The 27,809-nt window shown below is 42.9% G+C and overlaps 2 protein-coding genes across 4 annotated transcripts; one reads left to right on the plus strand and one right to left on the minus strand.

Moving 5' to 3' along the window:
• Positions 1-5,528, plus strand: llph (LLP homolog, long-term synaptic facilitation factor). The gene is made up of 3 exons (XM_061911966.1): positions 1-145; positions 4,730-4,960; positions 5,039-5,528. Exons 2-3 carry the CDS (start codon positions 4,747-4,749, stop codon positions 5,203-5,205), a joined length of 381 nt encoding a protein of 126 aa, XP_061767950.1. The 5' UTR covers positions 1-145; positions 4,730-4,746; the 3' UTR covers positions 5,206-5,528.
• Positions 4,730-27,522, minus strand: hcls1 (hematopoietic cell-specific Lyn substrate 1). Of its 3 annotated transcripts, none has more exons than XM_061911959.1 (17): positions 27,372-27,522; positions 25,774-25,857; positions 25,630-25,703; positions 20,792-20,915; positions 20,612-20,722; positions 16,360-16,414; positions 16,175-16,285; positions 14,831-14,941; positions 14,646-14,756; positions 14,462-14,572; positions 14,332-14,387; positions 14,190-14,259; positions 13,953-14,101; positions 13,798-13,878; positions 8,089-8,404; positions 5,791-5,829; positions 4,730-5,726 (listed from the first exon to the last, which is right to left on the minus strand). In XM_061911959.1, exons 2-17 carry the CDS (start codon positions 25,855-25,857, stop codon positions 5,590-5,592), a joined length of 1,740 nt encoding a protein of 579 aa, XP_061767943.1. In that variant the 5' UTR covers positions 27,372-27,522; the 3' UTR covers positions 4,730-5,589. The 3 variants fall into 3 exon arrangements, with proteins under 3 accessions (XP_061767943.1, XP_061767942.1, XP_061767944.1); XM_061911958.1 differs by having other exon boundaries at positions 5,791-5,832; positions 27,372-27,521; XM_061911960.1 differs by lacking the exon at positions 14,831-14,941 and having other exon boundaries at positions 5,791-5,832.
• Between the last annotated feature and the right edge of the window lie 287 nt (positions 27,523-27,809).

Consider the following 27,809-nt stretch of genomic DNA (forward strand, 5'->3'; position numbering starts at 1 on the left):
CGCAGTCTTCAGAATTCTAATGCAGCCAATCATATCAAAGCTTGTTCAGCGTCCATTGCTGCTCCTCTGCCGTTTGCAAACACGTGTCTTTTCTTTTCTTCCTGTCCACCAAGCGATTACGGCAGCAAAAAAGAACTCCTATTTTGTAAGCGACTTTCTTTACATTCCGGGTGTGCTTGGGAACCATTACTATCACAACATTAATAACTTCATGCGTGTGTTTTAACAAGTGTTTGAAAGTAGTGTGGCAACCTAAATAGCCATCGAGTTAGCTAGGTGTAGCTAAGCTAATGTGAGTCCTACTTAACTCTACTACATACTTTGTATTAGTAATTGCTAAGTAACTATCTTAGCAATAACAAGTGTGATTGCATTAATTTCATGTCGGAACATTAACCCAAAGAATTGATGCTACTTTGCACCTTCATACTATGGTATAGGACAGTGGTTCTCAACCTTTTTTCAGTGATGTACCCCTTGTGAACATTTTTTTATTTCTAGTACCCCCTAATCAGAGTAAAGCATTTTGGTTGAAAAAAAAGAGATAAAGAAGTAAAATACAGCACTATGTCATCAGTTTCTGGTTTATTAAATCGTATAACAGTGCAAAATATTGCTCATTTGTAGTGGTCTTTCTTGAACTATTTGGAAAGAAAGATACAAAAATAACTAAAAACTTTTAGAAAAATAAACAAGTGATTCAATTATAAATAAAGATTTCTACACATAGAAGTAATCATCAACCTAAAGTGCCCTCTTGGGTATTGTAGTAGAGATCCATCTGGATTCTTGAACTTAATTCTAAACATTTCTTCACAAAAAAAGAAATCTTTAACATCAATATTTATGGAACATGTCCACAAAAAAATCTAGCTGTCAACACTGAATATTGCATTGTTGCATTTCTTTTTCACAGTTTATGAACTTACATTCATATTTCCTGGAAGTATTATTCAATAAATATATTTATAAAGGATTTTTGAATTGTTGCTATTCTTAGAATATTTACAAAAAAATCTCACGTACCCCTTGGCATACCTTCAAGTACCCCCAGGGGTACGCGTACCCCCATTTGAGAACCACTGGTATAGTGGGGGTACGCGTACCCCTGGGGGTACTTGAAGGTATCCCTCGGGGTACCTGAGATTTTTTTTAAATATTCTAAAAAAAAAAATCAAAAATCCTTAATAAATATAGTTATTGAATAATACTTCAACAAAATATGAATGTAAGTTCATAAACTGTGAATAGAAATGCAATATTCAGTGTTGACAGCTCGATTTTTTTTGTGGACATGTTCTATAAATATTGATGTTAAAGATTTATGTTTTAGCACCTCCCCTCCTCCGTGCGTCGGTGTTGGGGGGGCGGAATTTGGTGTTAGCATGTGTATAATGTAGTCAGGAAGAGTCAGGGATGCATGGGATTCTGGGTATTTGTACTGTTGTGTTTATGTTGTCTTACAGTGCGGATGTTTTCCCGAAATGTGTTTGTCATTCTTGTATGGTGTGGGTTCACAGTGTGGTGCATATTAGTAAGACTGTTAAAGTTTTTTGACAAGAGCTGCGTATAGCAGGCAACCGGCCGACAAGCAGATAGTATTGTGTAAAAGCGGGCATGACGACATGTTAAAAAGGAAGTTAAAAGCATTGCCGTCATGACACGCACTCTATATTGTAGACCGGGTGAAGACCGGCCTACGAGTGGTTCCCGGGAGAGGCACCAAACTCCGGAAACCTCCCGAAATAATCGTGGGGATTGTTGATTATGCAGCTGAGCCACATCAAAGTGACCAAAGAGCTGCGGTCACTTTCACAGTAACAGCCTTAATTTGCCCAGGGCTGGTATAGAGAAAGAAAAAATAATGGTGGACCCTGTAGATGTGTAAAATGTACAATATTGACAGCTTTGAGACATGTCGTGTAAAGAAAATTCCAGTGATTTAAGTAAAATTAAAATTTTCCTGCAATAAATACTAAGTTAGTTGTGAATTTTAAACCCGGTGAAAATGCACTTATATACGGTAAATGCTCAGAAAATCTGCAGGGATTCCTCTCACCCCACCAAGGACTGTTTTCACTGCTGGACTCTAGAAAGAGGTTCTGCAGCCTCCGTAGCAGAACCTCCAGATTCTCTAACAGCTTCTTCCCTCAGGCCGTAAGACTCTTGAAAGCATCATAATAATCCCTTAAATCCCCACCCAAAAATGGATTAATTTGCTAGAATATAAAGACAATATAACATACATCCATAAACGTGGATGGATATGCAAAAGTGCAATATATTTATCTGTACAGTAATCTATTTATATCTGCATCTTATTGTTTTTTTTATCTTGCACTACCATGAACTAATGCAATGAAATTTCGTTCTTATCTGTACTGTAAAGTTCAAATTTGAATGACAAATAAAAAGGAAGTCTAAGTCTAAATCTCTTTAAAACAAAGTCAACGAGGCTCAAGATTTTAGGTCTGACCGTTTTTGTTTAATCTGTCTTTCAAAATTGTATAACTTTTTTTGTAAAGCAGCGCTTAGTATTTAAAGTTCCACCTTTATCGTTGTGTTTAAATGCCAATATATGTCAATTTTTAAATTTTTATTATTTAGCCTTTATTTGACCAGGTAAAGTCCCATTAAGATCAAAGATATCTTTTCCAAGGGAGACCTGGCCAAGAGGGCTGCAGCAAGGTTACATTCAAAACAGTAAACAACACAAAACATCAAATTTACAACATTAAAAACTTGCTCACATAACACATGTGCATACGGAAAAGGTAGACTGCGATCATTTCACGAAAGCTTTCAACTCATTTAATTTAACAAGGGTTTGAAGTCGAAGATTCGATTGTAGGTTATTCCAAGCCTTCGGTGCTGAAAACCTGAATGCTTTCTTGCTCAGTTCAGTTCTTACTTTGGGGACGCCAAATTGCCGAACATTCATTGAACAAAGATTGTGACTTTGTTCAATGAATAAACTTCATTCTCTATCTTCTGTCTTCACACAGTTTCTGCTTGCAAGTGCTGCGAGTGCACGTGTTGATTAACATGCCAGGATTGTCACCCGGCACACACGTCAATTTAAAAAAAAAAAAGGCACCACTGTTTTTCGAAATCAGTATAGTACTAGGGGTGTAACGGTACGTGTATTTGTATCGAACCGTTTCGGTTCGGCACGCGGGCGTACCGAACAAGTTCGGAAGCAGAAGTCTTCACAAGATGCTCTGCTTTCTGCCTCTGTCTCTGCCTCATTGTCCCGCCCACACAACCATCTGATTGGTTACATACAAAGCCAATCAGCAGTGCGTATTCAGAGCGATGTAACAGCCAATCAGCAGTGCGTATTCAGACTTCAGAGCGATGTAGTCAATGCTTTAGCGTCGAGCAATTATTCGTCTAGCAGGGGATGAGCGCACTCTACCCAAACTATACTAAACACTTCCCAGTCACAACTATTACAAACATCACTATGAACCCGTTGACGTTCTAGAAACTTAAACTGCAGCTCAGCTCGCTCACAGTATAGGCTTGAGATAAAAGCTAATTAGCTTTTAGCGTAACGTTAGCTCATATTTCTGTGTTTGTGCGTGTGCGTGTTTTAGGGGCAGCAAAGCCTCGTCTGTCTGTTATTTCATTGAACTCCATGGTGTTTAGGGATGAATAGTCTCTCCTATTGCAATTGTACTATTTTTCAGCTATAGTTACATGAATCATTAATAATGTAGCAGCCTAATTTTGAATAGCAGGATCCCTGTTATCACGTGTTGATAAAAATACAACATTTACATAATAAAAGTCAACTACAGGCTTCCCAAATGCTGTAATAAATTAAGCATGATGAGTTGACATTAAACAGTTTCAATGGAAACTGTTTAATGTTGCACTTTTTATATGTAGAAGAAAGGTTTTTTCTTTTTATTTAATCAAAGCAACAACTTGAGGCAGTTTAATGTGGATTAACGTGGGCAGAATTATTATAGTGTTCCCAATGTTAAAAGGATAAAGCCATTGTTTACAAATTTGGTAAATAAATAACCCAAAAAATTTATATTTTGTTGATTTCTTACTGTACCGAAAATAAACCGAACCATGACCTCTAAACCGAGGTACGTACCGAACCGAAATTTTTGTGTACCGTTACACCCCTATATAGTTCTATTTTTATTTCATTAGTACAGCTGTAATTTATTAGTACCAGTATACCATAAAATCCTAGTTGTAAGTGATGGAAAACTTGATTTGATTAGATAGTACTTTATTCATTCCGTCAGGAGAGTTCCTTCAGGAAAATTTTAATTTTCAGCACAATCCCATCCGATTGGTCGGACCCCACTTGTGACGTGCGAAGGCAGCGATTCAGTTAAAAAATGTGCAAATAAATTTAAAATATATTTGGCAGACTCACGGATAATTGTATGACAACTAAGTGTTTACTCAGTATAGATGTTTTCAGGGTAGTTTTGTTAAGTGTAAACTTGACAATTTTTATCAGAGCTTTGTGGCACGAGTGCTTGTCTAATCCGAATATGTCGATGTGCTGGATAAATTACGATGTGTGTTCTATCTCATCAGTATTGGGGAATAGTGGTGATGAAAACAATGCAAATGCAGTTGCACTCTGAAAAGAGTGGTCTGGACGCTACTCACGATTCAAGCTTGAAACACTTTGACTGACCACTGTGGAAAACCAGCCAGCCGCGATGTCACTTGCACGTTTCTTTTGCCTTCCCAGACAGAACATCAACAAACATGGCCAAAAGCTTGCGTAGCAAACGAAAGAGGAAGATGCGAGCAGAGAAGAGGAAGAAAAACGCCCCAAAGGAGTTAGTCCGCCTCAAACAAGCCCTGAGTAATGACAAGAAAGGCGATGCCATCATGACCGACCTGGAGGAGATCGCCACTGTGGTGCCGGCTGAAAAGATCAAGGGGGATGCTGACGTTACGACAGAAGCTGGCGATTGTGGTGAGTGGGGCTTGTCATCATCCTTCCTTTGGAATCTTTATCATGGATTTTGTTTTTTATTCCCCATTTGCCTTGCAGAGCATAAAATGGACGTGGACAGCAAGCGCAACAAGAAGACTATGTTGAATGAGCATGGACAGTATCCTGTGTGGATGAACCAGCGACAGGCCAAGAAGCTGAAAGCCATGCGACTGAAAAAGAAAGGGTGTCGGGTCAAGAAGAAGAAGAAGGGCATTGCCTGGTGAAACAAGATGTTTGTTTTGCTCCCAAACCTTCACCCTCAGACACTGTAAATACATTTTATCCATGATGACTCTGACAAGTGACTCACAATGAGGATAACAATGCTAAGGATATTATTGTCTTTATTTGTGTGGAACAGCAGCTATAGATGTACGGACAGAGGTGAGCAGACCAATGGCTTGATTGTTCTCATGTATACTTTGATATTTTTATCAGCAAACAAAGATGGATAAAACGCCTACTTGTTTTCCTCATATGATGAGTTTCTAATTTCCCATTTAAACCACACAAAGCTCAGACTTCAAATAAACTCTCTGGAACACAGGCTTATTGAATCTGTTGCCATACGAACCTCACCACTCAAGACTGACTAAAAGTAGCTTAGTTTACTGCATCAGCTCAACGTACGCTGCTGGAAAGAGGCCGGTACGTCCGTGGCAGTAGCCTTTCCACCACCCCTCATCGATCATCTCGATGTTGGTGATCACGTCGTTCGGGTTGAAGGAAATCTCATCGGTGTCCTCTGCGAAAAGGGAGCAGATATGTTCGTGCAAGAGCACAGGAAAATAAGTCAAAAAGTAACATACCTCCTTGATAGTCGTATATTGCTTTCGCTTGGACGCCACCTGCTGTAGTGATATTAAAAACACAAGTTAATTGTACACTCCAAAACTATTTTTTTTTTTTTTTTTTTAAATGTAATTTGACCGCAGACGTCGCCGTAGGGCTGAAGAAAGTTGCAATCACACTTTGAGAAGATGAAAAATTGGTACTTACCCATATACATACACAAATCCAGTACATACATCCACACACACACTCACCATGAATTGATTAACGTGGACCCCGACTTAAACAAGTTGAAAAACTTATTCGGGTGTTACCATTTAGTGGTCAATTGTACGGAATATGTACTGTACTGTGCAATCTACTAATAAAAGTATCAATCAATCAATCAAAAACTGTACAAATATATAAATACACATACACTCAAGGAATGTAATCACGTTTTATCAACCATATTCACGTTCCACTAGGTGAAACTAGGTAAAACCAGCACACTGACAAAGCTTAACCTATAGTTATAACAATTTACAAAAATGATACAGTTCGCTTCTCTTTAAATAAATAAATAAATGGGTTGTACTTGTATAGCGCTTTTCTACCTTCAAGGTACTCAAAGCGCTTTGACACTACTTCCACATTTACCCATTCACACACTGATGGAGGGAGCTGCCATGCAAGGCGCTAACCAGCACCCATCAGGAGCAAGGGTGAAGTGTCTTGCTCAGGACACAACGGACATGACGAGGTTGGTACGAGGTGGGATTTGAACCACCACGGCAACTCTCCCACTGCGCCACGCCGTCCCTTTGTTCCCCTCTATTTGCTTTCTTTTTTATTTCAAGTTTTCATAAAATGTATGTATTGTTGGATTTGAGACAATAGTAATGTTGATAGAAGTAATTCTTATTCATAATCAGTAGTGCTATTTCTTTTGGTATATTGCTCCATTTGTAGTGCAATAATCCATCCATCCATTTTCTACCGCTTATTCCCTTTTGGGGTCACGGGGGGCGCTGGCGCCTATCTCAGCTACAATCGGGCGGAAGGCGGGGTACACCCTGGACAAGTCGCCACCTCATCGCAGGGCCAACACAGATAGACAACATTCACACTCACATTCACACACTAGGGCCAATTTGCCAATCAACCTATCCCCAGGTGCATGTCTTTGGAAGTGGGAGGGAACCCACGCATTCATGGAGAGAACATGCAAACTCCACACAGAAAGATCCCGAGCCTGGATTTGAACCCAGGACTGCAGGAACTTCGTATTGTGAGGCAGACGCACTAACCCCTCTTCCACCGAGAAGCCCTAGTGCAATAATTGCATTTCTGTCTTACTAATATTAACACAGTGGTGAACATGCCCTTTCCCAACTACTTTGGCACGTGTTGCAGCCATGAAATTCTAAGTTAATTATTATTTGCAAAAAAAAAATAAAGTTTATGAGTTTGAACATCAAATATCTTGTCTTTGTAGTGCATTCAACTGAATATGGGTTGAAAAGGATTTGCAAAACATTGTATTCCATTTATATTTACATCTAACACAATTTCCCAACTCATATGGAAACGGGGTTTGTAAATCCATTTACTAAAGTCAAACACAAATAAGGCAACAAGAGAAGTATCCCACACTTCTCTTTTGTAAAGTAAATCTTTACAGCGGATATGAGCATCTACATTAAGAATGATTTGCCTGAGTAGCTGGACAGGACATAAAAAAAAGAGAAACACTATTGAATTCAACAAAGAGGTACTTCACCTCTTGCTGTTTTTGCAACAAGAGTCTTTAATAAATGATAAACAAAATAAAATGTTCACTTATCCGATTCATTTCTCATTTAAATGTACTTTTAATTTTTTTGCTGACTATAATGGTGTTTTTTTTTTAAACAATTGTCCCTCAATTGGTTCTGAACATGACCTGGTAAACAATTTATTTCAAAGTAGGAATTATAAATCAAAAATGTTCATAGCTACAGCTTAACATTTTTTACAACCTTCTAAATAATTTTTTGAACATGAAATAACACGTTTGTCACTTTTACACTCAAAATCCAATATAGTAATGCTTCCTGAGGTTGAGCCAATCAGGGGCCACAATACTGAACAGCCCTCTAATTGGTTATTACTGTAGTAACAATACCTTTAGTTTATTAAAACATTTTAAAATTGTTTAGTTTTGAACTAACAAATTGTAGAATATGCTTTTAAAAAATCTGCAACGTGGTAAAGCCGCAATATCTGGCAAGGGGCGTCTGTCCTGCAGTACTTCTGTGGAAAGTGAAGACAAGCAGCATGTTGTGTTGCCATACCTGACCAAGGTGGAGGAGGCAGCAGTGTGGCAACTTCCTCGTACTCGTCGCCTACTTCCTCCACCACAGGGGGCGCTGTGGCAACTTCCTCATACTCGTCGCCTACTTCCTCCACCACAGGGGGCGCTGCGGCAACTTCCTCGTAGTCGTCGCCGATGTACTCCTTGTAGTCATCGCCTCCATCCTCCACCGCGGGTTCATCATACACGTCGTTCTCCTCCTGTCCCACAGGGGGCGGCAGTTCATCCAGGAAATGGTCCGAGCGTGGGGGCAAAGCTGGAGGCTCATCGCCGTATTCTGGCTGCTCCTCATAAATCTGGATTTTTTTTTTGCAAAACATGAACACTTTTAAAAAGGGCTTTTATCCATCCATCCTTTTTCTACCGCTTGTCCCTTTTAAGATGTGACTTTAAGGTTTTACTACTTACGTATAAAATACTACACGGTCTAGCTCCAGCCTATCTTGCCGAGTGTATTGTACCATATGTCCCGGCAAGAAATCTGCGTTCAAAAGACTCCGGCTTATTAGTGATTCCTAGAGCCCAAAAAAAGTCTGCGGGCTATAGAGCGTTTTCCGTTCGGGCTCCAGTACTCTGGAATGCCCTCCCGGTAACAGTTCGAGATGCCACCTCAGTAGAAGCATTTAAGTCTCACCTTAAAACTCATTTGTATACTCTAGCCTTTAAATAGACTCCCTTTTTAGACCAGTTGATCTGCCGCTTCTTTTCTTTCTCCTATGTCCCCCCCTTCCTTGTGGAGAGGGTCCGGTCCGATGACCGTGGATGAAGTACTGGCTGTCCAGAGTCGAGACCCAGGATGGACCGCTCGTCGGGACCCAGGATGGACGGCTCGCCTGTATCGGTTGGGGACATCTCTACGCTGCTGATCCGCTTGAGATGGTTTCCTGTGGACGGGACTCTCGCTGCTGTCTTGGATCCGCTTGAACTGAACTCTCGCGGCTGTGTTGGAGCCACTATGGATTGAACTTTCACAGTATCATGTTAGACCCGCTCGACATCCATTGCTTTCGGTCCCCTAGAGGGGGGGGGTTGCACACATCTGAGGTCCTCTCCAAGGTTTCTCATAGTCAGCATTGTCACTGGCGTCCCACTGGATGTGAATTCTCCCTGCCCACTGGGTGTGAGTTTTCCTTGCCCTTTTGTGGGTTCTTCCGAGGATGTTGTAGTCGTAATGATTTGTGCAGTCCTTTGAGACATTTGTGATTTGGGGCTATATAAATAAACATTGATTGATTGATTGATTGATTTTGGGGTCGCGGGGGGTGCTGGAGCCTATCTCAGCTGCATTCTGGCGGAAGGCGGGGTACACCCTAGACAAGTCGCTACCTCATAGCAGGTATTTAAAAATTAGTTGTGCTGCGCAATGGTTGCGCTTTGTGTTGGAAGTGTGGGTTACAAGTGAATCATCCATCCATCCATTTTGTACCGCTTATTCCCTTTTGGGTCGCGGGGGGCGCTGGTGCCTATCTCAGCTATAATCGGGCGGAAGGCGGGGTACACACTGGACAAGTCTCCACCTCATCACAGGGCCAACACAGATAGACAGACAACATTCACACTCACATTCACACACTAGGGCCAATTTAGTGTTGCCAATCAACCTATCCCCAGGTGCATGTCTTTGGAAGTGGGAGGAAGCCGGAGTACCCGGAGGGAACCCACGCAGTCACGGGGAGAACATGCAAACTCCACACAGAAAGGACCAGAGCCCGGGATTGAACCCAGGACTACTCAGGACCTTCGTATTGTGAGGCAGACGCACTAACCCCTCTTCCACCGTGTAGTCCCAACTTTTCCAAAACAAATTAAAATATTAAGACTGAATTAGTAATCCATCCATTCGTTTCATACCGCTTGTCACGTTCGGGGTCGTGGGAGTTCTGGCGCCTATCTCAGCTACAATCGGGCGGAAGGCGGGGTACACCCCGAACAAGTTGCCACCTTATCACAGGGCCAACACAGATAGACAGACTCCCTTTTTAGACCAGTTGATCTGCCGTTTCTTTTCTTTTTCTTCTATGTCCCACTCTCCTTTGTGGAGGGGGTCCGGTCCGATCCGGTGGCCATGTACTGCTTGCCTGTGTATCGGCTGGGGACATCTCTGCGCTGCTGATCCGCCTCCGCTTGGGATGGTTTCCTGCTGGCTCCGCTGTGAACGGGACTCTCGCTGCTGTGTTGGATCCGCTTTGGACTGGACTCTCGCGACTGTGTTGGATCCATTATGGATCGAACTTTCATAGTATCATGTTAGACCCGCTCGACATCCATTGCTTTCCTCCTCTCTAAGGTTCTCATAGTCATCATTGTCACCGACCTCCCACTGGGTGTGAGTTTTCCTTGCCCTTATGTGGGCCTACCGAGGATGTCGTAGTGGTTTGTGCAGCCCTTTGAGACACTAGTGATTTAGGGCTATATAAGTAAACATTGATTGATTGATTGATTCACACTCACATTCACACACTAGGGACCATTTAGTGTTGCCAATCAACCTATCCTCAGGTGCATGTCTTTGGAAGTGGGAGGAAGCCGGAGTACCCGGAGGGAACCCACGCAGTCACGGGGAGAACATGCAAACTCCACACAGAAAGATCCCGAGCCCGGTGTCAAGCCAAGTTTGTGCCCAGCCGAAATAAGTCCACAGGTAGGCCGGGCAGTTTTTTGGCAGGGCGGCGTCATTGTCAAACCAACGTGTGTGTAGCGAGAGAGAGACTGTCCACTATTTTTAAAAGCTTAACTCACTAAAATTAAAACTACTGATTTTATTTGTTTCATCCTGCTGTTTCTCCATATTTAATAGCCTAAGACAATATATATCACAGTAACTTTGGTTTGATACGGTTTTTCTTTTAGCTAACAATATCAGCAAATCCACAGGGGCAATTATTTCGCAAACCGTCCCATACACACTTTATACAATAGGGTGGGCATATATTTCGCTCTTAAGGCGCTAAATATATGCCCCGACACGCTTGGGCACTTATTTCGCAGCGAGCACTTATTTGGAACTTAAACTCAGGACCTTCGTATTGTGAAGCACATGCTCTAACCCGTGCTGCCCCTGAATTCGTAATCTTACTCTTAATTTTAATCTTTTTTAATAATTATATCTAACCTACTTACAGTTTACAACCTTGTCAAACAATATGTTGATCACAAAGGCAAGAAATCTGCGTTCAAAGGACTCCGGCTTATTAGTGATCCCCAAAGCCCAAAAAAAGTCTGCGGGCTGTAGAGCTTTTTCATTTCGGGCTCCAGTACTCTGGAATGCCCTCCCGGTAACAGTTCGAGATGCTACCTCAGTAGAAGCATTTAAGTCTCACCTTAAAACTCATTTGTATACTATAGCCTTTAAATAGACTCCATTTTTAGACCAGTTGATCTGCCGTTTCTTTTCTTTTTCTTCTATGTCCCACTCTCCTTTGTGGAGGGAGTCCGGTCCGATCCGGTGGCCATGTACTGCTCGCCTGTGTATCGGCTGGGGACATCTCTGCGCTGCTGATCAGCCTCCGCTTGGGATGGTTTCCTGCTGGCTCCGCTGTGAACGGGACTCTCGCTGCTGTGTTGGATCCGCTTTGGACTGGACTCTCGCGACTGTGTTGGATCCATTATGGATTGATCTTTCACAGTATCATGTTCTCATATGTTCTCATAGTCATCAGTATCATCAGTATCACAGTATCATGTTCTCATAGTCATCATTGTCACCGACGTCCCACTGGGTGTGAGTTTTCCTTGCCCTTGTGTGGGCCTACCGAGGATGTCGTAGTGGTTTGTGCAGCCCTTTGAGACACTAGTGATTTAGGGCTATATAAGTAAACATTGATTGATTGATTGATTGAAGGCTTATGTCAGACTGTAAACAAAAACAAATACTAATCAAATATACTGCAAAAGAAGAGACTCCGTCCATCCGTTGTCGACAGCTTGTCCCTTTCTGGGTCGCGGGAGTCTATCTCAGCTGCATTCGGGCGGAAAGCGGGGTGCACAAAAAAATTCCATACAATTACGCAGTGCTAACTGAACCGTAAATTATTATTTCTATTTTTTTTAGTTCATTATTTTTCTTCGGTCTATGGTCAACAAAATAAACAAACAGTCGTACACTCAAAGATTGAAAATGAAAATGTTGCAGACCGAAAGGGTTTAGGCTGAAGTTGAACACTTATTGCGCCTAACCCTATAAACAATATCAAGAACAAAATTAACTTCCGCAAATTAAGAAATGTCCTTTGTACAACATATTATAAATACACACATTATACACAACATGAACGTAGTTCAATTATACACACAGTAAAGGCAAGTGAAATATCCTTGCACACATATTAAACCTTTACACCAATTATATACTATATATACAAACAAATATACTTCCATTATTATTTATATCCCACGTATAGTTTCCTGGGTATGACGTTAAACTACATCCAGGCATGAGATGGGAGGTTGTGTGTGGGTTTAGTGAGTCCCAACTAACGTCTATAAAATACACACAAATAACCGTTTGCAGCTTCTCTTGTGACTGGCGGGCGGTCAGCGCCCTAAAGCTGAGCGGGTCCCTGGGTAAATGGGGCGCGGACAACAAACAGGACGGACTAAGTTCAACAGCCCAGTAAGGCAATTAGTCTAGGACAGTGGTTCCCAAAGTGGGCGGTGGAAAGATCTGGGGGGGCGGTGAGGAAGAAGGGGGAGGTAGGGGGGCGGCAGTCCGAAGTCGAAGTCAGAAGTTCGAACGTTTGTTTGACGATTTGTACACAACACGTGCAGCAGGACGAGTCAGTGGACGACGCATCAGGGTCCGGTTACCACACGCCAACATCATATTTAGTAGAACGGGGCTTCAGTGCAGTCGCCTTGCTTCTTTCCAAGCAAAGAAACCGACTGAAAATTACTGACCGCGGGGATCTACGACTTCTTCTTAGTGAGTTCCAGCCTGATGTTGAGAAGCTTATGTCCCTGCACCAAGCACATCCATCCCATTAATATTAAGTGTGAGACAATGAAGGTTACTGGTGGAATGTTTATTTACCATTCTATGTTGCTGAAACAGTTAAAACTGCTAAAAAATCAATTGGTTTACTAAATTGGGTTGGGGGGGTGGGGGGGGGGGGGGGCTAGGAATTCACTGGGGAGCCAAGGGGGCGCCAGCCTGCAAAAGTTTGGGAACCATTGGTCTAGGAGAAGGATCTCTGATATAAAATACCCCTTCCAACCCGCACCAAGCCAGCGTGGAAGGTGTAGGCTAATAACCAGCATGAAAAGTACGCCAAATGGCAGAAACATGCTGACAACGGCTAATGATGATATCGTTTTTAATTAACACTGATCATAGTATTAACTACAATGTTGAGTCAACAGTGATATATTTGTTCAACACATTGGTCTTAAAGTGTTTTTTTATAGAATATAAGTGCAAATAAAAATACAGCTTCACCGCCTCAGTCGTCATTTTTGCGCTTAAGAAACTTCTCTATGACTTTAGCTCCAGACTTTTTCTGTTTGTTTGATATTGTCAGTACTGCCATAAGTGGTGAAAAACTGTAATACAATTGAGCACCGCTGTGGGCCGATACAGATATCTTTTGATGGCCCTCGAAAGGGGGCTGGTAGCCCAACAATGGGCCCAGGGCTCTAAGGAAACACTGATTTAACCTACTGTATATACATTTAGTAGCATAATATAGTATACCTGTGGTTGTGTTTCTTCTTGCACGTTCGAGTCGTCCTCTGGTGGGATTTCACACTCTGCTGCCTCTCTGCTCTTCTGCACCTGCAGCGAACATTCACACCAAAGAAGTGACATTCTTCACCGAGACTTGAGTGGAAGCCTCTATGGCGGCTCACCTGCTGTCCACGTTTGGCTTCCTCCCGCTCCCTGGTTTCTCTGTCCTTCCGCCTGCTTCTCTCCTCCTCGACTCTGCGTGTGTTCTCCTGGTCGGAGGCCTTGGCCATGCTCTCGAAACGAGCCTTAAGCTTCCCCGCGTTGGCGCCGGCTGCCCAGAACACAATAACGGAGGGAGGATGAATGAATTGGAAAAGTTGGGTATATTAGGTATAATAATAAAGTGATAAAGAGCTCACAGGCTTCTATTGGTTGTGTCTTCTCATAAGCAGAGGCAGGGGAGTCCATGTCGGAGAAGCCTGATGCACTCTTCAAATACAATATTTACATAGTTACAGATTGATTAAAATGTTACTCATTTCTGACATCCTCCTTACTAACCTTATCCATACGCTCAGACTGCACACCATAGCGACCGCCAAAACCTGTTGAGTAATCTAAACAAGTCCACTGGATCAGTGGGATGTATGGAATAAGCGCAACAAAATGCTCGCAGCGCATCTTTCCTTACCTGTTTGGGACTGGTGCTTTTCCGTGCGGCCCAAATAGTCGTATCCCACGGCGGCTTTGTCCACTTTCTCCTTCTCCACGCCATATTTGCCTCCGAAACCTTTGGAATAGTCTGCTTTGATGATAAAGAGAGTTGAAATGAGAGCTCGGAGTCATGCCGCAGTCGAGCAGCAGCGTCGACTCGCCTTTCTGAGATTGATGCTTCTCTGTTTGGCCTTTGTAGTCGTAGCCCAGAGCGGCTTTGTCCACTTTTTCCTTCTCCACGCCAAACTTGCCACCGAACCCTTTGGAATAATCTGGATAGATAAAAAACGAGAGGGAAAACATGAGCTGTGAGTCGAGCAGCAGTCGAGCAGCAGCGTCGCCTTGCCTTTCTGAGATTGATGCTTCTCCGTTTGGCCTTTGTAGTCGTAGCCCAGAGCAGCTTTGTCCACTTTTTCCTTCTCCACGCCATATTTTCCCCCGAACCCTTTGGAATAATCTGGTCGATAAAAAAAGAGAGAAAACCTGAGCTGTGAGTCGAGCCCCTGTCGAGCAGCAGCGTCGACTAACCTAAAAAAACACAGAGAAAACATGAGCTGTGAGTCGAGCCCTAGTCGAGCAGCAGCATCGACTAACCTAAAAAAAGAGGGAGAAAACATGAGCTGTGAGTCGAGCCCTCGTCGAGCAGCAGCGTAGACTAACCTAAAAAAAGAGGGAGAAAACATGAGCTGTGAGTCGAGCCCTTGTCGAGCAGCAGCGTCGACTAACCTAAAAAAAGAGGGAGAAAACATGAGCTGTGAGTCGAGCCCTAGTCGAGCAGCAGAATCGACTAACCTAAAAAAAAAGAGGGAGAAAACATGAGCTGTGAGTCGAGCAGCAGCGTAGACTAACCTAAAAAAAGAGGGAGAAAACATGAGCTGTGAGTCGAGCCCTAGTCGAGCAGCAGCGTCGACTAACCTAAAAAAAGAGAGAGAAAACATGAGCTGTGAGTCAAGCCCTAGTCGAGCAGCAGCGTAGACTAACCTAAAAAAAGAGGGAGAAAACATGAGCTGTGAGTCGAGCCCTAGTCGAGCAGCAGCGTCGACTAACCTAAAAAAAGGGAGAGAAAACATGAGCTGTGAATCGAGCCCTAGTCGAGCAGCAGCGTCGACTAACCTAAAAAAAGAGGGAGAAAACATGAGCTGTGAGTCGAGCCCTAGTCGAGCAGCAGCGTCGACTAACCTAAAAAAAGAGAGAAAGGAAACATGAGCTGTGAGTCGAGCCCTAGTCGAGCAGCAGTGTCGACTAACCTAAAAAAAGGGAGAGAAAACATGAGCTGTGAATCAGCCCTAGTCGAGCAGCAGCGTATACTAACCTAAAAAAAGAGGGAGAAAATATGAGCTGTGAGTCGAGCCCTAGCCGAGCAGCAGCGTCGACTAACCTAAAAAAAGGGAGAGAAAACATGAGCTGTGAATCGAGCCCTAGTCGAGCAGCAGCGTAGACTAACCTAAAAAAAGAGAGAAAGAAAACATGAGCTGTGAGTCGAGCCCTAGTCGAGCAGCAGCGTAGACTAACCTAAAAAAAGAGAGAAAGAAAACATGAGCTGTGAGTCGAGCCCTAGTCGAGCAGCAGCGTAGACTAACCTAAAAAAAGAGAGAAAGAAAACATGAGCTGTGAGTCGAGCCCTAGTCGAGCAGCAGCGTCGACTAACCTAAAAAAAGAGAGAGAAAACATGAGCTGTGAGTCGACTAACCTTTTTGAGATTGATGCTTTTCTGTTTGGCCTTTGTAGTCGTAGCCCAGGGCAGCTTTGTCCACTTTTTCCTTCTCCACGCCGTATTTGCCCCCAAAGCCTTTGGAATAGTCTGTGCACAGAACGACAACACACCAGACGCAACACAAGTATGGTTTTCTTTTTTTTTTCGTTCTTTTGACTCACCTTTCTGTGACGTATGCTGCTGGACTTGTCCTTTATACTCAAAGCCCATAGCAGACTGCATGGACACATTTAGGAATTAATTTTAAACTCAGCTGACGTAAAATATTGCATCATTACTTGTGTGTATTCATTTCTAAAAACTATTAATAATCTACTTGCTAATTTACTGGTAACATCTTATTATTTTCTGTTGTAACATGGTTATATCTACACTCCTGTTGAAATGTATTAAACACATATTCTTCTCTTTGGATCGGTTTTGGAAAATCCAGCCAACATGAAGTAGTTACATGGGCAATATTGGTCTAACCATTTCTGATATCCAAATAAATAAAACACAGGATGTCCATGTAACAATATCAGTAATTCCAATTATGTACTTTTGTTACGTACAATATTTTGAGCAAAATAGAGTCAATAGTGAAAAATAACTAAATACAAGCCAAAAAAACCCCATTGGCTCGGATTTGAATATTTAGTTTTTTGGTCCTCCTGTGTCCCGGAACTTATTTTCTTTTATTTTCCAAAAGAGTATTTTGTCACAATAAAAAATATTGATCTGATAACTGCAATACCGACCATATACTGATAGGGTATCACCCATACTTGCCAACCCTCCCGGATTTTCCGGGAGACTCTCAAAATTCAGCGCCTCTCCCGAAAACCTTGCGGGACAAATTTTGTCCCGAAAATCTCCCGAAATTCAGGCGGAGCTGCGGGCCACGCCCCCTCCAGCTCCATGCGGACCTGAGTGAGGACAGCCTGTTTTCACGTCCGCTTTCCCACAATATAAACAGCGTGTCTGCCCAATGACGTTATAACTGTAGAATGATCGAGGGCGAGTTCTTGGTTTCTTATGTGGGTTTATTGTTAGGCGGTTTCATTAACGTCCTCCCAGCGCGGTAACAACACACAACAACAGCAGTCACGGTTTCGTCTACCGTAAATCAGTTTGTCTGCCATAAACAGCAATGTTGTGACACTCTTAAACAGGACAATACTGCCATCTACTGTACATGCACCACAACACCTACAGGCAACTTTAACCCTTTACTAATACCCTCCTCCATTCACATCCCATCTCCCCGGAGTGTAAAAAACCTAATGGAAATAATCTAATGTATTTCTAATGTATATACTTCTTCTTATGCTATTCGAACTCACTATGTTCTCTGCTGGCTGTACTTACCTACACTGTTTCAATGTCCACATTTCTCTGTTGATGCAATTGTTGATGACTGAAGTTCTGATATCAACCAAAGATCCTCATCCCACCCCCTGGATTGTAAATAATGTAAATAATTCAATGTATATACTATGATGATTAACTTGTGTGATGACTGTATTATGCTGATAGTATATATTTGTACCATGAATTGATTAACATGGACCCCGACTTAAACAAGTTGAAAAACTTATTGGGGTGTTACCATTTAGTGGTCAATTGTACGGAATATGTACTGTACTGTGCAATCTACTAATAAAAGTTTCAATCAATCAATCATGCATATGTGACAATAACATATACGGCTTTTAGAGAGTGCAGTGCACAACAGCGCACAAAACAGCTGTTAATATACTCCTTCCCTCTTAACCACACCCCGCCCCAAACCACGCCCCCCACCCCCTGAAATCGGAGGTCTAAAGGATGGCAAGTATGATATCACCACTGTCGATTTTTGTATTGATATGCCTCGCTTTGTGGTTAATATGGTTTATTGCAGTGCTTCTTAAATAGTGCTTTTCTAAGTTTTCATCTGTTTTGTCGTGTGGAATGGCGTCTGGAGCACAATAGATCGATATGTCTGGGAAGGGGACTGACGTATAATCATTGATATTACTCGACAAATCGTTTTTTGATCGAGTAGAGCAGGGGCGTCAAACTCAAATAAAGAGTGGGCCAAAATTTAAAACTGAACAAAGCCGCGCGCCAAAGTTGAACAAATTAACCTTTAATAGGGACGCAGATGAGTTTTGCATTGAATATTGAGCAAGCAAGGCTTATATAACTTTATAGTGACATGCAAAGTCCAGTTTCAAATAATAATAATAATAAAAAAAATATCAATGGCATATCAAATACAATTTTAATAAAAATGGAATGCCTCTTTTCTGTTTGCAGCGTTCTGAGGTAAACATGAAAATGTTTTTTTTCCACAGGCTAATAAAACATTTGAAAATAAAATAATAATAATAAATGAATCAAACACTGAAGCCTTGAAGTAGCAAGAGAATGTGCATGGATAAAAAGTTCATCACTGCTCAGTTTGCTACACTAATTTGCTAACTTAATAGTGCAAAATCAACTTTCAAAAAACAAACAAAAAATCATCAATGGTATATTAAATAGCCCTGCGATGAGATGGCGACTTGTCCAGGGTGTACCCTGCCTTCCGCCCGATTGTAGCTGAGATAGGCGCCAGCGCCCCCCACGACCCCGAAAGGGAATAAGCGGTAGAAAATGGATGGATGGATGGTATATTAAATACAATTTGTTCTCCCAAAATGTGTTTGTCATTCTTGTTTGGTGTGGGTGCACAGTGTGGCGCATATTTGTAACAGTGTTAAAGTTGTTTTTATACGGCCACCCTCAGTGTGACCTGTATGGCTGTTGACCAAGTATGCTTTGCATTCATTTGTGTGTGTGTGTGTGTGTGTGTGTGTGTGTGTGTGTGTGTGTAAAAGCCGCAAATATTAATGTGACTGGGTTCGGCACGCTGTTTGTACGGAGGAAAAGCAGACGTGATGACAGGTTGTGGGGAACGCTAAAGGGAGTGCCGTAAAGGCAAGCCCCCAAATATTGTTGTCGGGGTGGAATTTGGGGGAAATTTGGGAGAATGGTTGATTTTCGGGAGGGGCACTGAACTTTGGGAGTCTCCCGGGGAAATTGGGAGGGTTGGCAAGTATGAGTATTAGCGGTGAATGCGGTGTTACAGCGGCACCGTCGCTGTATGATATCAGCGGGCCAGCTCAAATGTTAAATTGATATTGCCTCAAGGGCCAAATTAAATTACACAGTGGGCCAAATTTGACACCCATGGATTAGAGGGATTTATTCCATCCATCCATCCATCCATCCATCCATCATCTTCCGCTTATCCGAGGTCGGGTCGCGGGGGTAGCAGCCTAAGCAGGGAAACCCAGACTTCCCTCTCCCCAGCCACTTCGTCTAGCTCTTCCCGGGGGATCCCGAGGCGTTCCCAGGCCAGCCGGGAGACATAGTCTTCCCAACGTGTCCTGGGTCTTCCCCGTGGCCTCCTACCAGCTGGACGTGCCCTAAACACCTCCCTAGGGAGGCGTTCGGGTGGCATCCTGACCAGATGCCCGAACCACCTCATCTGGCTCCTCTCGATGTGAAGGAGCAGCGGCTTTACTTTGAGTTCCTCCCGGATGGCAGAGCTTCTCACCCTATCTCTAAGGGAGAGACCCGCCACACGGCGGAGGAAACTCATTTCGGCCGCTTGTACCCGTGATCTTATCCTTTCGGTCATGACCCAAAGCTCATGACCATAGGTGAGGATGGGAACGTAGATCGACCGGTAAATTGAGAGCTTTGCCTTCCGGCTCAGCTCCTTCTTCACCACAACGGACCGGTACAACGTCCGCATTACTGAAGACGCCGGATTTATTCCATTGCATAGTTAAATGTTTTCCTTGTATCTGCTTTTTGAAGGAATATTTGAACCTCTTTTGTACACAGATAGTTTGTCTGCTATTATCTTGGCTTGGTTGACCACCACTGGTTTTCACTTCCGGGAAGAAGTCACGTGACGGAATACGAGCAATAGGGGACGTTACCTCTGCCAGGAGCTTAACTAATTAACTCAGTAGCTTAGTGGTTGGAGTGTCTGCCCTGAGATCGGTAAGTAATGAGTTCAAACCCCGGCCGAGTCACACCAAAGACTATAAAAATGGGACCTATTACCTCCCTACTTGGCACTCAGCATCAAGGGTTGGAATTAGGGGTTAAATCAGCAAAAATGATTCCCACCGCTGCTGCTCACTGCTCCCCTCACCTCCCCGGGGGTGATCAAGGGGGTCAAATGCAGAGAATAATTTTGCCACACCTTGTGTGTGTGTGACAATCATTGGTACTTTACTTTTAATTCCGTCCGTTAGTTAGTTAGTAAAATAACTCAAAAGGTTATGGTCGGATTCTAATGAAGCTTTCAGGAAACAACCACAGAGATAAACCATTCTCATTTGTCAGGAAGCAGCACAAAATCACTATGGAAACATAATGTCCTCATACCTTGTCCACGCGGTCTTTCTCAACCCCAAATTTCCCTCCAAAGCCTCTGGCTGCGTCTTTTTGGGAGCTGTGCTTGTCCACCTGAGCCACGTAGTCGTGCCCCATGGCCACCTAAACATCCACAGTCCTGTCAGACAGCTTGACTCTAACTGTAACAAGCGAGTTGACGGTCCATCGAACCTTGTCCATGCGGTCTTTCTCTACCCCAAACCTTCCCCCATAGCCGTAAGACGCTTTGGGGGTCTCCTCCTGATGCTTCACCTTCTCGTGCTCCGCGGCCACCGTCTGCCTGAGCTCTGCAACACTGGACAGTAAATGAAATATGAACGTTTAATGTGGCCCTTTTGCAATTACAGGTCGATACAGAAAGATTCTAATATGAATTGGAATGGATTTTACTAGCCTCATATCTTCATTTTTGGGCACCAAAAAGCATTTAAAAATGCCCCTGGAAACCGTAAGAGTGTCCTTTATCTGCTGTTTGGGGTAATAAATAACCTTATGTCACTTATAAATGTCTATGAATTAATTTCAGAATTCAATGGAAAGTACATTTACAGTGGGGCAAAAAAGTATTTAGTCAGCCACCGATTGTGCAAGTTATAAATAAATAAATGATAAATGGGTTGTACTTGTATAGCGCTTTTCTACCTTCAAGGTACTCAAAGCGCTTTGACACTACTTCCACATTTACCCATTCACACACACATTCACACACTGATGGAGGGAGCTGCCATGCAAGGCGCTAACCAGCACCCATCAGGAGCAAGGGTGAAGTGTCTTGCTCAGGACACAACGGACGTGACGAGGTTGGTTCTAGGTGGGATTTGAACCCGTGACCCTCGGGTTGCGCACGGCCACTCTCCCACTGCGCCACGCCGTCTCCCACTTAAAATGATGACAGAGGTCTGTAATTTTCATCATAGGTACACTTCAACTTTAAGAGACAGAATGTGAAAAAAACATCCAGGAATTCACATTGCAGGAATTTTAAAGAATTTATTTATAAATTATGGTGGAAAATAAGTATTTGGTCAACCATTCAAAGCTCTCACTGATGGAAGGAGGTTTTGGCTCAAAATCTCACGATACATGGCCCCATTCATTCTTTCCTTAACACGGATCAATCGTCCTGTCCCCTTAGCAGAAAAACAGCCCCAAAGCATGATGTTTCCACCCCCATGCTTCACAGTAGGTATGGTGTTCTTGGGATGCAACTCAGTATTCTTCTTCCTCCAGACACGACGAGTTGAGTTTATACCAAAATGGATACATGGATGATACAGCAGAGGATTGGGAGAATGTCATGTGGTCAGATGAAACCAAAATAGAACTTTTTGGTATAAACTCAACTCGTCGAGTTTGGAGGAAGAAGAATACTGAGTTGCATCCCAAGAACACCATACCTACTGTGAAGCATGGAGGTGGAAACATCATGCTTTGGGGCTGTTTTTCTGCTAAGGGGACAGGACGATTGAGGCTGCTCAAATAGCAGCACTTACCAGTGAGCTACCTCTATTTTATCAATTTTGGTTTTTTTACAAGCAAGCTGGTCTCGCTTTGCACGACATTTTAAATTCTAAGAGAGACAAAACTCAAATAGAATTTGAAAATCCAAGAAAATATTTTAAAGACTCGGTCTTCACTTGTTTACATAAATTCATTTATTTTTTTTACTTTGCTTCTTATAACTTTCAGAAAGACAATTTTAGAGAAAAAATACAACCTTAAAAATGATTTTAGGATTTTTAAACACATATACCTTTTTACCTTTTAAATTCCATCCTCTTCTTTCCTGTCAATTCAAAATTTAAAGCCCACCAGGCTGTACCAAACTTTTGGTGCCTTGTTGACACAGAAAAGTACTGTTGGTGTATGCGCAGCAGCTATGAAGGTTGCAAGCCTGTTTGGTTCAACTTATCTTTGTAAATCTGCCTTTTCTGACATGAACTTCATCAAGAACAAACACAGAACAGGCCTCACTGATGCACATCTGCAAGACTCACTCAGAGTTGCAGTGTCAAGTTACACACCAGAGTACAACACTGTACAGGTAACAGTTGGAGATGCTACCTCAGTAGAAGCATTTAAATCTCACCTTAAAACTCATTTGTATACTCTAGCCTTTAAATATACCTCCTTTTTAGACCAGTTGATCTGCTGCTTCTTTTCTTTTTCTCCTCTGCCCCCCCCTCCCTTGTGACCATGGATGAAGTACTGGCTGTCCAGAGTCGAGACCCAGGATGGACCGCTCGCCTGTGTATCGGTTGGGGGACATCTCTACAATGCTGATCCGACTCCGCTTGGGATGGTTGCCTGCGGACGGGACTCTCGCTGCTGTCTTGGATCCGCTTTGAACTGAACTCTCGCGGCTGTGTTGGAGCCACTATGGATTGAACTTTCACAGTATCATGTTAGACCCGCTCGACATCCATTGCTTTCGGTCCCCTAGGGGGGGGGTCCTCTCCAAGGTTTCGCATAGTCATCATTGTCACTGGCGTCCCACTGGGTGGGAGTTTTCCTTGCCCTTATGTGGGTTCTTCCGAGGATGTCGTAGTCGTAGTGGTTTGTACAGTCCTTTGAGACATTTGTGATTTAGGGCTATATAAATATAAACATTGATTGATTGATTGATTGATTGAACACACTAGTTAACTAACTAACTGACAAAGAAACATAACAGATTTGGTGTTCAGTTCAAAGTGTACATGATTTATGTAAAAATTTGAGAGATGACTTTTGTATGTTACATGAGTTATTATTTGTACAAACATGGTGCAAAGTAATTCATGATTTTTAAAAAAATGTTAGTGGCTAGCCAGTTAAAATGAGATATTGTGATTTCACAAGACTGTCTTGGAAGTGATCATTTGAAAATGTTCAATTTTAACAAAAATAAAGTGTTGCATATTTATCTGTTTCTATGTATATTTATTGTGATAAATCATTAAGATGATCAGTGTTTCCACAAAGATAAATATATCCATCCGTCATCTTCCGCTTATCCGAGGTCGGGTCGCGGGGGCAGCAGCCCAAGCAGGGAAACCCAGACTTCCCTCTCCCCAGCCACTTCGTCTAGCTCTTCCCGGGGGATCCCGAGGCGTTCCCAGGCCAGCCGGGAGACATAGTCTTCCCAACGTGTCCTGGGTCTTCCCCGTGGCCTCCTACCAGCTGGACGTTCCCTAAACACCTCCCTAGGGAGGCGTTCGGGTGGCATCCTGATCAGATGCCCGAACCACCTCATCTGGCTCCTCTCGATGTGGAGGAGCAGCGGCTTTACTTTGAGTTCCTCCCGGATGGCAGAGCTTCTCACCCTCTATTTAACAATACAGCTTTAACATTTGACAACCAAATAATAAAACAAGGTGACTCTGTAAAAAATCTGGGTATTATCTTCGACCCAACTCTCTCCTTTGAGTCACACATTAAAAGCGTTACTAAAACGGCCTTCTTTCATCTCCGTAATATCGCAAAAATTCGCTCCATTTTGTCCACTAAAGACGCTGAGATCATTATCCATGCGTTTGTTACGTCTCGCCTCGACTACTGTAACGTATTATTTTCGGGTCTCCCCATGTCTAGCATTAAAAGATTACAGTTGGTACAAAATGCGGCTGCTAGACTTTTGACAAGAACAAGAAAGTTTGATCATATTACACCTGTACTGTATATACCTTTATATACATATATACATACATATATACCTGTACTGTATATACCTTTATATACATATATACATACATATATACCTGTACTGTATATACCTTTATATACATATATACATACATATATACCTATACTGGCTCACCTGCACTGGCTTCCTGTGCACTTAAGATGTGACTTTAAGGTTTTACTACTTACGTATAAAATACTACACGGTCTAGCTCCATCTTGTATTGTACCATATGTCCCGGCAAGAAATCTGTGTTCAAAAGACTCCGGCTTATTAGTGATTCCTAGAGCTCAAAAAAGTCTGCGGGCTATAGAGCGTTTTCCGTTCGGGCTCCAGTACTCTGGAATGCCCTCCCGGTAACAGTTCGAGATGCTACCTCAGTAGAAGCATTTAAGTCTCACCTTAAAACTCATCTGTATACTCTAGCCTTTAAATAGACCTCCTTTTTAGACCAGTTGATCTGCCGCTTCTTTTCTTTCTCCTATGTGCCCCCCTCCCTTGTGGAGGGGGTCCGGTCCGATGACCATGGATGAAGTACTGGCTGTCCAGAGTCGAGACCCAGGATGGACCGCTCGTCGGGACCCAGGATGGACCGCTCGCCTGTATCGGTTGGGGACATCTCTACGCTGCTGATCCGCTTGAGATGGTTTCCTGTGGACGGGACTCTCGCTGCTGTCTTGGAGCCACTATGGATTGAACTTTCACAGTATCATGTTAGACCCGCTCGACATCCATTGCTTTCGGTCCCCTAGAGGGGGGGGGTTGCCCACATCTGAGGTCCTCTCCAAGGTTTCTCATAGTCAGCATTGTCACTGGCGTCCCACTGGATGTGAATTCTCCCTGCCCACTGGGTGTGAGTTTTCCTTGCCCTTTTGTGGGTTCTTCCGAGGATGTTGTAGTCGTAATGATTTGTGCAGTCCTTTGAGACATTTGTGATTTGGGGCTATATAAATAAACATTGATTGATTGATTGATATCTCTATTTCCGGCAATTTATTGAAGTGTGTATCAAACTGGTAGCCCTTCGCATTAATCAGTACCCAAGAAGTAGCTCTTGCTTTCAAAAAGGTTGGTGACCCCTGCTCTAGTGTTGGTAGGAATTTGCTGCAAAAATGTTTGTTTTCCAAGTTTTGAACTAGACTCAGGGGCCATGCCCAGGTTGAACCCGGCCCCTGGGCCGCCAGTTGAATAGTGCAGTGTTCCTTTTAGAGTACAATAAAACACTGCTGTCATTATTCGGAGAGAAGTTGCTGAGCTCTCACTTCCTCTTCCTGCTTCTGCACGGTTTGGCGGACACAGACCGCCATCAACAAGTGGACACAAGTCAGCACCTCTCCTTTTTTACCTGATGTGCTCTTTGCGGCCGGAGCCCTCGATAGTCTTGGCCCCCCATCTCTGCTCCTGCTCCGACACATCATTCTGAAACAGGAAGAGGTTGCGTCAACCCTATAGACCTTGACACACATTGCAGGAAGTCAAGATGTACTACCTCAAAGTCCGGGTCTGTCTCCCAGTCGTCACCTTCTGCCTGCACCTTCATGCTCACGTTGTGGCCCACCACAGACTTCCACATCTCCGGGATTAAACACACACAAAAAGAGCATGACAGTGACTGATTCATATTTCCATAGTTGGAAAAAGCCTCTACAAGTTTCATTTCCCTAAAATTGTACCATCCTAGTCACTGCTGTTGTGTCCTTGGGCAAGACACTTTACCCACCTGCTCCCAGTGCCACCCACACTGGTTTAAATGTAACTTAGATATTGGGTTTCACTATGTAAAGCGCTTTGAGTCACTAGAGAAAAGCGCTATATAAAATATAATTCACTTCACTTCACAACTTTATTATAAGGAAAGTGAAGATTTTGGGAACAACAGCAACTCTGCCAGCAACTTGAGGGTTGCAGGTTCAATTCCCCGCTTCCCCCAACCTAGTCACTGCCGTTGTGTCCTTGGGCAAGACACTTTACCCACCTGCTCCCAGTGCCACCCACACTGCTTTAAATGTAACTTAGATATTGGGTATGTAAAGCGCTTTGAGTCACTAGAGAAAAGCGCTATATAAAATATAATTCACTTCACTTCACAACTTTATTATAAGGAAAGTGAAGATTTTGGGAACAACAGCAACTCTGCCAGCAACTTGAGGGTTGCAGGTTCAATTCCCCGCTTCCCCCAACCTAGTCACTGCCGTTGTGTCCATGGGCAAGACACTTTACCCACCTGCTCCCAGTGCCACCCACACTGGTTTAAATGTAACTCAGATATTGGGTATGTAAAGCGCTTTGAGTCACTAGAGAAAAGCGCTATATAAAATATAATTCACTTCACTTCACAACTTTATTATAAGGAAAGTGAAGATTTTGGGAACAACAGCAACTCTGCCAGCAACTTGAGGGTTGCAGGTTCAATTCCCCGCTTCCCCCAACCTAGTCACTGCCGTTGTGTCCATGGGCAAGACACTTTACCCACCTGCTCCCAGTGCCACCCACACTGCTTTAAATGTAACTTAGATATTGGGTATGTAAAGCGCTTTGAGTCACTAGAGAAAAGCGCTATATAAAATATAATTCACTTCACAACTTTATTATAAGGAAAGTGAAGATTTTGGGAACAACAGCAACTCTGCCAGCAACTTGAGGGTTGCAGGTTCAATTCCCCGCTTCCCCCAACCTAGTCACTGCCGTTGTGTCCTTGGGCAAGACACTTTACCCACCTGCTCCCAGTTCCACCCACACTGCTTTTAAATGTAACTTAGATATTGGGTTTCACTATGTAAAGCGCTTTGAGTCACTTGAGAAAAGCGCTATATAAATATAATTCACTTCACTTTAGATGTGTATGAACAAAATTAAATATACATTCTTCCAAATACAAAAATATGAAGCTACTAATAGAATTGGAATTGTATTAGACTTCCGTTATTGGCTGAATAGCAAAATAAGCAATGAATGTTCGCTGCTGATGTCCACATTAAGTTATACAAATTAAAAGTTCGCCCTGCACATCTTTATCAGCCATTTCCACAGTCATCAAATGTTGCAAAACAAAATACGTCAAAGTACTTTCAAGAGAAATTCACCTACCTTTCAGTTCGTCCTTGCAAATATATTTCCGTGTCTGACGAGATGTTACAGCACAAATGGTTAAAAAAAAAGAAGAAAAAAACAACGCGTGAACGAGCATCCAGGAAGCGTGTACGAGCGGTAAAAAAAAAAAATGGCAAAAATCTTTAAAGCAAAGTCTTTAACAAAGAAAAGAAGGTTACATTATATTTCATGAAATGACGCATTTAAAAGGGAACAACTTGGGCTTGGAAATGCTGCATTCATGTTCAGTCGGACATCGAAAACTTTTTGAGCAAATCTAGCTATTCTAATAAAATCGTGGAAATTAATTTATATTATTAAGGGAAGACATTTGTCAACAAAGACACTCCTTTTACTTAAAACTTGCCAGAATGTTCGGCAGTTGTAATACTGTGTTTCAACACTTGAGGGCAGAAGAGTGTGTATTTTAATAGC

Source organism: Nerophis ophidion, linkage group LG10, assembly GCF_033978795.1.
Source record: "Nerophis ophidion isolate RoL-2023_Sa linkage group LG10, RoL_Noph_v1.0, whole genome shotgun sequence".
NCBI classification, from domain to species: domain Eukaryota; kingdom Metazoa; phylum Chordata; class Actinopteri; order Syngnathiformes; family Syngnathidae; genus Nerophis; species Nerophis ophidion.